This window comes from Salvelinus namaycush, chromosome 2 (genome assembly GCF_016432855.1).
Source record: "Salvelinus namaycush isolate Seneca chromosome 2, SaNama_1.0, whole genome shotgun sequence".
Taxonomy (NCBI): Eukaryota; Metazoa; Chordata; class Actinopteri; order Salmoniformes; family Salmonidae; genus Salvelinus; species Salvelinus namaycush.
The window spans coordinates 14,187,214-14,197,543 of NC_052308.1; the positions used below are offsets into that span (position 1 = coordinate 14,187,214).

The 10,330-nt window shown below is 43.4% G+C and overlaps 1 protein-coding gene across 2 annotated transcripts; it reads right to left on the reverse strand.

Annotated features, from left to right (window-relative positions):
* Positions 1 to 483: 483 nt before the first annotated feature.
* Positions 484 to 9,403, reverse strand: LOC120059290 (inter-alpha-trypsin inhibitor heavy chain H3-like). Of its 2 annotated transcripts, none has more exons than XM_039008241.1 (22): positions 9,214 to 9,403; positions 8,896 to 8,925; positions 8,625 to 8,648; positions 8,073 to 8,227; positions 7,884 to 7,988; positions 7,580 to 7,742; positions 7,372 to 7,482; positions 7,107 to 7,235; positions 6,893 to 7,009; positions 6,589 to 6,757; positions 6,130 to 6,255; positions 5,791 to 5,972; positions 5,400 to 5,585; positions 5,054 to 5,193; positions 4,625 to 4,785; positions 4,451 to 4,477; positions 4,151 to 4,213; positions 3,665 to 3,778; positions 3,228 to 3,429; positions 1,986 to 2,158; positions 981 to 1,092; positions 484 to 899 (listed from the first exon to the last, which is right to left on the reverse strand). In XM_039008241.1, the coding sequence occupies exons 1-22, from the start codon at positions 9,313 to 9,315 to the stop codon at positions 761 to 763; spliced, it is 2,730 nt and encodes a 909-aa protein (XP_038864169.1). In that variant the 5' UTR covers positions 9,316 to 9,403; the 3' UTR covers positions 484 to 760. The 2 variants fall into 2 exon arrangements, with proteins under 2 accessions (XP_038864169.1, XP_038864159.1); XM_039008231.1 differs by having other exon boundaries at positions 4,085 to 4,213.
* Positions 9,404 to 10,330: the final 927 nt, after the last annotated feature.

Below are 10,330 nucleotides of genomic sequence, written 5' to 3' on the forward strand. Positions count from 1 at the left end.
TGTTTGAGGGTATAAAAATGTATGTGTGGGCATAGGCAGACGTTTCAATTGGAAGATGCATTTTATGTATATTCTATAATGATATTCAGTAGGCTACATCTGTCGGTACAAACTGAGTGGGTGGAGGGTGTGGCAAAATGTTTTTATGTAGGCTACACTTTCCCGTAAAATCCTCCTGTTTTCCCGCATTTGGGTATTTTAAAATGTGGTCACCCTAAACCCATTGGTTTCTGGACCAATCAGACGGCCCTGAATGTGTTCACATTTGGTGAAGGTTTGGGAGGTACTCAGATCCAGACTCTTGTGGAGAAGAAACTAACGTCTTTGAGCGTGGAGTAGCGTTTGTCCGGAGCAAGGAGGCTGGATAGCCGGGCAATACGTCAAGCACCACAGTGTTGATTTGTTATCTCTCTGTATATGTTTCTCTCTCCCTTCATCTTTCCCTCTCAGGGGCCATTCAAAATGGGATTAAATGCACACATGTTAGGTGGAAGTGGGCCCATTTATTTCAACAGGTTTTTGTCATCACTATCCCATATCAATATGAAAACATTGAATGTATTTGACAGCAGTTCTCTATCCTGCCACTTATCTTTTAATCAAATGTACTTCGGTCTGATTTTATCTTACATTATCTATGAATTATTCTCATGTCATGATGGTATGTCTATAGCACATACAGTGTGTTGAATCCATGTGAAACGTGTGACTGATGTATTGTATGTACTGTTTGAGGAGGTTGACTGCTAGTGTAACAGGCTCAGACGGTCTTGAAGAGTCCAGACATGATGTAATCTGTGTGGTTTCCATCGATGAGGCCGTTGCCGTTGCTATGGATGAACCAGCAGGGGACGTTCTCTCCATTCTTCACATCCCAGCGGAAGTCCCTTTGCCAGCCTCTGCAGAAAAAAAGCAGGGAGGAGAGACAATGATGAGATAAGTGTGTGTGTGTGTGTGTGTGTGTGAAGACGTCACAGTACCTTGTCACTGTAAGCTCCTGCCCCTTCACTAGCATGGTGGCATCTGGTTTCTCTGGCTCCTCCCCTGGGCGCATGTTTCTCACCTCAAACTGCACCCCATGGTAAAACTGACCTGTATGGGGATAATAAAATACATTCTTATTGATCAGATATACAGACATTTTTCCAAATATACTGCAGTAAAACTCCAGCCAGCAACACAGATTTCATCTGGCCCTGCCAATGACAGGTTATCCTTTGGAGCCCCCTGGTGATACCTAGCAGGCCGTGGACGCTGGGGGAGAGGAGGTGGCTTTCCTACCTAGCAGGCCGTGGACGCTGGGGGAGAAGAGGTGGCTTTCCTACCTAGCAGGCCGTGTACGCTGGGGGAGAAGAGGTGGCTTTCCTACCTAGCAGGCCGTGGACGCTGGGGGAGAAGAGGTGGCTTTCCTACCTAGCAGGTCGTGGACGCTGGGGGAGAAGAGGTGGCTTTCCTACCTAGCAGGCCGTGGACGCTGGGGGAGAAGAGGTGGCTTTCCTACCTAGCAGGCCGTGGACGCTGGGGGAGAAGAGCTGGCTTTCCTACCTAGCAGGCCGTGGACGCTGGGGGAGAAGAGCTGGCTTTCCTACCTAGCAGGCCGTGGACGCTGGGGGAGAGGAGCTGGCTTTCCTACCTAGCAGGCCGTGGACGCTGGGGGAGAAGAGGTGGCTTTCCTACCTAGCAGACCGTGGACGCTGTGGGAGAGGAGCTGGCTTTCCTACCTAGCAGGCCGTGGACGCTGGGGGAGAAGAGGTGGCTTTCCTACCTAGCAGGCCGTGGACGCTGGGGAAGAAGAGGTGGCTTTCCTACCTAGCAGGCCATGGACGCTGGGGGAGAAGAGGTGGCTTTCCTACCTAGCAGGCCATGGACGCTGGGGGAGAAGAGGTGGCTTTCCTACCTAGCAGGCCGTGGATGCTGGGGGAGAAGAGGTGGCTTTCCTACCTAGCAGGCCGTGGACGCTGGGGGACAGGAGGTGGCTTTCCTACCTAGCAGGCCGTGGACGCTGGGGGAGAGGAGGTGGCTGTCCAGGGTATAGAAGCCCAGATAGTCCTGGTGGTAGGGGTGCTGTTTCCACACCTTGTGTAGGATGACCACAAACCGGACCGAGTCCCTGAGGGTGACAGTCAAGCTGCGGTCTTTGGTCACCTGCAGGTCTAAACTGTAGGAGGGGAGAGAGATGGAGGTAGTTTAACCAGGAGGACAGGGAGATAGGATGAAACATCAGATTCCCTTACAACCTTCTGTGGTAGTAGGAGTAGCAAGGGAGGTTGCATTAAATCCAGAAACTCTGGTCTCTCTATATACAGTGTATAAATAGGAGTTATATGGAAGCCAGAACAGTAAAATGGGAATAGGTGGGTCATTCCAAAAATTCGGTGCCAAAGAAAACTTCAGATGTCACCTAATTTTTACATCCTGCCATAAAGAGCACTTGTTCAACTTCATAAAACAACCCTTTTTCCCATGTCAAGAGGGAGTAAAAAATGACTATACTACCAAATAAAGTAACAGGGTTGACAAATTCTTAAATCAACCATAAATCAACTTGTGAAGGGGGAATGGAAGCTTGTTGCATGCAACAGGGAGTGGCAATTGAGTGCAAGCTTCACAATTTATTTGATTGTTAAAACATTTGTAGCCTGTCTATCTATGGGTAGCAGGGTTGACGTGTTATGCTCAAACCACTCAGTTTTTCACCACAAAACACTAGAAAATGTCCAAAAAGAGTAGAAACAGATCACCTGACTTTGCACTATGATTTGACTGTTAGATGTTCAATATTTATTTGGAAAAAAATATTTATTAAGGAATAGTTTCACCGTATTAAACAGAGTTCAGTTCACATGACAGGGTTGACCTTAAAATGAGGGACAGATGTAAATGAATCACTAAACACATTAAATAAATTATCATATTCAGAAATGACTTTGTCAAAGCAACAAAATAACTAGGCCTTTGCAATGATTAAATGTTGGGGTTACGTGGGTTAAAATCTTCGCTAGAAGTAGTGGGGGCACGGAGGGACATGTCATAATGCAGAATTTTACCAAGTCTTTATTCATATTAAAAACAGATTTATTGAATTCTCCATGTTGTCTATATTAAAGGCCACTTCATTTAATATAACAGGCTTCTCAAATTCAATATTGGTGCATAATTTATACTTTCTACTCAAATGGACGCAAAAGGCACTCTTCTTGGAACGACCCAGGTAAGGGTGGACTTACTTGGCTCCCTTGAGAGAGGCGGTGTCAGACCAGAGGAGTTTGGCCTGCTTGCCATCCTGGGACACAGTGATGTCATGAGTGGTCACCTCCAGTCTCACCCCCAGCCCCTGGTGAACAATGCCAAAGCGACCAAAGTAGGTGTTCACTTTGCCATCAGGGGCCACCTTCTTATCCCCAATGGTCTGGCCATTGACCAAAATACCTGTAAAACAGATTGAGGCAAGCTGTGTTATGTTTGAATGGTTCATAGTGTAGTTTTGATATTTGTTATCTATTTTATGAAACAAGTGTCATGGTTTGGTTTCATGCCTTGTAACATTCAAAGACACATTACTGTCAAAGGTTGGTCAATTTCAAATAATGAATCATTTCTACAGCTATAACTATGTACTTTAATAAAGTGTAATTTCTGTAGTCATTGAGTGGTTAATATTTACCTGCCAGCTGGTCTCTCACTAGGTTGAAGATGGTACCAGGCCTATCGTCTATGTTGAAGCACAGTGCATCCTTCTGCTCTGGCAACTCAATCATGAAATGAGGGTCCCCATCCACTGCAGAGTCAACAACAGATTGTTCCAGTTGTAACATTTGATTTGGTTGAGGCTAAGCCCATTCAAACTTCTGGATCACTCTCTGTAGTCCTAATGTGGTATGACAGCATGGTGGACATTGAACATACTAAATATGGTTCATTTAGTCTTTAAGACACTGTTGTTTTTATCCTTTATTTGGGCAGTTAACTATATATCCACTGTTTTGTTTTTTGTTTGGTTAAAAGAAGCACAGAAAAAAATACTAGATATAAATATGCAAGTACTGCAGCCTGTGAAAGCAACCTATTTTTGAGACAGTCGCACCAGATAGAAAATCCAGAAGTAACCCATGTCTGACACAACGGTCACTCTGAATGAAGGAGGACCCACCAAAGTATGTGGGCATGTTCTGCACCCTGTAGGTGTTGCTCACCACCTGGGGTACAAAAGGACCTGAAAATCACACCAAAGATGTCAGATGGCAAGTAAAGTTCAAGTACAGTGGTCAAATGTATTTCATAGATTTGGTCTGGACATAAGAAGGTGTATATTACCATCCAATACGGTTAGTTTCTAACCACAAATAATTTGGTGTCAGCTTTCCATGTCATAAATTCAGGTGATCCATAATGACTTATAAATCTATTCAGATGATGAATCCAGTCCTGTCCATTCATGTCATATTCTTACCCAATCTCTGGGCTTTCTGCCTTTCATCTGTCAAACAGCATTAGGAAAAAACTGTCAGACACACACCTTTGACAATCCATACATGGATTTCTATAACCACTGAGATAAACATGTCAGATAAGACACGCCAGATGTACTGGTGGTCTCCCCCTCTCATCCCACTTGGTCTCATACCCTCGGTCAACTTGTCGGCGATGAGGGGTTCCTCTTGCTCCTCTTCAGTCTCAGGCTTGGTGACCACCATGGAGGTAAGAGGGGTGACGAAGCTGTACTGCAGGGACATCTCCAGAGCCTGGGCAGTGGCATTCCCCTTCTCCTCCGCAGTTCCAGTCTCTCTGACAGAAAACCATAGGATGAATGGTGTTATTGCATTAGGTTTGGGTTAGAGGTTAGGTTTGGTTTAACTTGGGTTAGGTTTGGTTTAACTTATGTAATATAAAAATAAAAAAAATGTAATATTTACAAATGTAGTTACTTTAATATAACCATCTCCATTCATCCCAACCACCAGTGTGTTTTAGGAATTTGGATTATTCTTAGCCACCATTTTGTTCTGGAGTGTTCACCAGACATCAGTAATAGCAGTTAACTGATCACACTGACTTCTTGCTCAACAGTTGTTGGATGGTGAGGTAGGCCCAAAGACGCTCAGTGAAGTCCCCAAAGATGTACTCCTGCTCAGGGTACAGTATGTCCCACTCCTGGGCACTAGCCTGGCCTTTGACAATAAAGTCCTCCTCAAACTTAAAAGAGTGTGAGGGAGTGAGAAAGAGAAAGATGATATTAGATACATAGAGAAGGAGTGAGAGACAAGCATTAGTTTGATTATGATGTACTGTACATCATAATGAGTGCACAATGCCCTTCAGGTGCAAAGACTGATGAAGATCTGTCTTTCTAAACTCAGTATCAGGGTGTCATGTTGTGTTGTAGCCTGTCTGTTCCTCACCCCCTTTGCAAACACCTCCACCAGGAAGTTATCCAAGCTATTATCAGTGAGCCGGCCAGCTACCACGATCTCTGAGCCGTTGAACAGCTGCTTGTAGTGGCTGGTGGTCAGAGAGTTCACCAGGTTGTCAGGGTAATGCAGGTCCACCTCGGAGAGGAGGGGGCTGGCTACTTCCTCATAGAAACCCTAGGACACAAAGACACACATTACCTAATCAGTTATCTTAAATTATTTTCTACAGTGCATTATCACTAATGCCAATATGCAGTATCTATGTATGACCTAGATAGTTTCATCCATCCTGTAACGCTCCCTATCAGTGATATGGTAAAACCAGAAAACCACTGAAAAGTGACTATTGGGAGATTTGGGACACAGCCCTGGTCCAAACCTGAAGCTGGACAGTGGCGTCAGAGCCCTCGTAGATCCTCCGGGCCAGTCCCTGGTTCTGTCTAGACATCACATCCAGAAAGGAGTAGTCCACATCATTCCCAAAGCCCAGACAGAACAGAGACATGTTCCCACCCATTGCATCACGGACATTCTCCTGAATCTGTGGTGTAGAAGACACTCCTATACACAAACACACATGGCTGGACCAGTAAACAAATGTACCATGACCTTACTGGCTTGATCTAATATAAAACAATACATCAGATGGCTACTTCAATGTTAAAATGGCAGCCCAACCAAATAAGGGAGATCAGAAAGGAAGGAAACCTGATAGCACCTGCGTTTGGCATTCCATCTGTCAGTAAGACAATCATTGACACACTCCTCTCTGTGAACTTCTTGGCTTGTTTGTCTTTCATCATTATGTCCACAGCTTTCATCAGAGCACCATTTATATCAGTGTCTAAAAGGAAAACAGGACAGAAAATCAATTTAATATAAATTAATATAAAATAAACATTAGATAGATATAAACATTTTGTAAGTTCCCTCATAAATGCACCTCACTCAATTTTAACATACAGCTTGCCTAAGTGTTATATAGCCATAGTTTCACTACTGTACTACGGGCGCCAAAGACGTGGATTTCAATTAAGGCAGCCACCCACACCTCTCTGATTCAGAGGGGTAGGGTTAAATGCAATAGACACATTTCAGTTGAATGCATTTAGTTGTACAACTGACTGGCTGACAAAATGAATGATGACACAAACTTAATGAAATACATATGACTCACATCCCCTGTGCTGTATTTCTTTGATAAATCCTTTGGCTTCAGACACATTTTCCATGGTGGCCTTGGTCAAAGATCCCTTCCATGTTGAGATTTGGTCGTCAAATGTGACAATTCCAAAGTAGTCGTCCTCATGCAGGTCATTCAGGATAGTCAGCATAGCTTCCCTTGTCTATGAGAGATCACAGGCTCTCAGGTCAATCTGAACATCAACTACTATTACAGCTCTCTCTCTCAACCTCTCGCTCTCATATTTTCTCTCTCCCCAGCTCTTTCTTTCAGACAAACTATTTCCCTCCTCTCTTACCTGACGCATTTTGTTTCCAGACATTGACCCACTCCTGTCAATGACGAACACTACATTCTTTGGAACTCTGGGTAAGTCCGGAGGAGCAAAGAAGTGCACAAAGTACCCATTCACTACCTGAAAAAGACATGCTGAACATCATTAAGACATGAACACCATGAATTGATGGAATTGACCCCAAAACTGATCCAGTATCATATTCAACACAGCTAACCTGGATGTCTCCAAGGGTCTCAGCTCGGTTCACGTCATATTTGATAAAGAAATCCCCGTCAATCAGGGTGCCGTCACAACCTGGGCACTTTCTCTGCTGGTCCATTGTTGGGCAGAATGAGATGTGTGCCTGAGTGAGGGAGGAAAACACAATTTAATACAATTAAACACAAAACAACACATTTCAACACAGCAAAATTGTATTTATCTCTTTGGGACGATATGCTCCATATGCATTTGTTTCATAGAACAGAACAGCATTATACCTTTTTGTCAGTGACTGTTTTCTCCACCAGAGGTAGAAGCTCGTTGGAGATGAAGGTTCCATAGGCATCCAGGAAGGCAATGCCCTGGGGTTCATAGATATCTGCCACAATCTGTTAGAGACATGGACTGAATTGATGAGACACAGGACTGAGTCAAGATGATGACAAAAGTGCTGTTTTGGGGTATAGTGTGTAAACATCTACAGACCTCAAAGTGCTGGACCAGCTGCTTGGGTTTCACCCGGGTCATGATCTCATACTGGCCCAGTTTACGCTGAAGCAACTCCTCGTATGTCAGAATGAAGGTGACGTTACTATTGGCCGCGATGTTCACAGACACTGAAAACTTCTCCATCTTCCTCCCTGATGCCCTAGAGTACACAGACAAACACAGGTACAATAGGAGGACAATCACATTTTAAGCAAAACACTGGCTGTGATAAGAGTATAGAAGTGCTTGGTTTAATGGAAACATCATGTTTGTTCCCTCCTCATTGCCCTGGTCCACTCACTTGACCAGTCCTGCGGTCTGCCCTGTGGAAACAGCTTTCTCATACTGCTTCTTGGCTTTCTCCTTCTCCTTCACCTCACCCGTGTACGTCTGACCCTCTATCTCCCTGAGATACAAAAACACAGTTATTCAAACAAACACACATATGCATTCACACACACTTCTACATATGCCATGACTGCTGACTGACATGCTGAAGTTGGTGATGAAGGCGGTCTTGGGCAGATCCACCTCAAAGAACACTTCCTGAGAGGAGTTGACCTTGTTCAGAGCACTGGAGGTTATGACCGTGTGAGCGAAACGAGACGCCACCTTACAGGCCACCTTTACACTGTACACCTCCACCTGAGAGAGGGAGAGATGGAGGAAAAGAGAGGAAGAGAGGCAGAGAAAGGAAGAGAAAGAGGGATAGAGGTACATGTACGTACATAGGAAAAAAAGAGAGAAACAGCAACAGAAGTGTTTTGAAACTTGTGTTTGTGTGAGTAATGACTATCCAATATACCTGTAAAAAAGCTCACACATTTTCTCAAAACATATTTTCCATATACAGCTGAATAGCGTGGAGTAGGCTGCATTGACTACAGGATTACTTCAAAAACAAATGATTACAGCTGTACTCTTGTGAAAGAGTACAGCTGGTTCAGTGGTTCCATTTAAAAAGTCCATGAAGGCATGGATTCCTGGTGATGGCTTATCATTATCCTCACAAAGATCATGTAAATATAGTGTATTTCCTTACCTTCATATTATCTGTACTTCTTTTCTGTAAAAAATGTATAGATTCAGACAGTATTATGAATTTTATTTTTGACAGAGTACACTATTTAGTACTTGGACATTTTTGACTTTTCAAGTGGCAGATCTATACTCAAAAGGTTAGAGCGTTTTTTTTTCTGGGGAAAATGTATATTCACCACAGGGAGGGTGTTCAAGAGAAGAAGTCTGACAGATTCCTGTTTTGATTTGTGTCTGACAGTACAGTTTGAGTCAATGCTGAACTACCACAGTACCTTTAGTATCCTTGTAGCACCATCAGAGCCCTGCGATACAAACCACAGGAGAAGTTTCATTTTAGGATCAGAATGTCATCCAAACTAATTTAAAATTCACAGTCAAATTCATTGTAATGTATATACATAGATATTAGCATGACTATAAATCAATTAATGTACACACACATCACATACGGAGCGAAAGCAGAACAGAAACGATTCAAAGTAGATACGGTACAGATATATATAGAAAATCTAGAGTAACACTAGATTATAGCAGGAGCGGCCAGATGTGGTGACAGGACAGTAGATACTATAGTAACCGTGGAGAGTCACCTGTGGTGTGGAGTCTTCTCGTGAGATGACCAGAGCTCCATGCAACAGAGCCGGGACAAAGACAATGCCCCAGAGCAGCAGCACAGTCCACACTCCAGACATGACCAAGACGCAGCTAAACACTGACTTCACTGCTTAGAAAACGACAACCCTTTCCTACCCTACTGCTCCACTCACAGGAGTGACAGACTATGTGTCTGCTTTATACTGGATTAACAACCAGCAGACCCAACCCATTTTTTACTTTTCAAGTAGCGGAAATCGATACTGTTGTCTATACTCAAATACAGAGTTGGGTAACAGTGGCCGAACACATTTTGCAAATATTTACTCAATCATGTCCTCAAAGGTTAGATAGCTATTCTGGGAAAAATGTTAATAACGAAATATTCATCAAATATCAGATTCACCACAGGGAGGGTGTTCAAGAGAAGAAGTCTGACAGATTCTGTGACAGATTCCTGTTTTGATTTGTGTCTGACAACACAGTCTGGGTCAATGCTGAACTTCCACAGAACCTTTAGAAGCCTTGTAGCACCATCAGAGCCCTGCGATACAAACCACAGGAGATAAGTTTAATTTTAGAATCAGAATGTCATCTAAACTAATTTAAAATTCACAGTCAAATTCATTGACGAGATCCTGAGGCCCATTGTCGTGTCATTCATCCACGCCATCACCTCATGTTTCAGCATGATAATGCACGTTCCCATGTCGCAAGGATCTGTACATAATTCCTGGAAGCTGAAAATGTCCCAGTTCTTCATTGGCCTGCATACTCACCAGACATGTCACCCATTGAGTATATTCGGGATGCTCTGGATTGACGTGTACGACAGTGTTCTGATAGCTGTACTTCTCTACAAAGTATCAGATTGCCCTATGTTGTCATCTAGTGTCGAATTTGGGTACTGTAGCTTTTAATTTGCTAACTTTCTTTTAATAAAGAGATCAGAACAATGTCAGAACAATTTGAGCGACAACAGACAGACAAGCCATACTTTTCCGCCTTACTAGGCCTTGGTTAAAGATAAGTCTAGTTCGTTTGCGTTATTAGAAAAGGCTTTTGCTAATTCAAATTGAGTTTATAGAATGTTTACATTTTTACATGTTTATT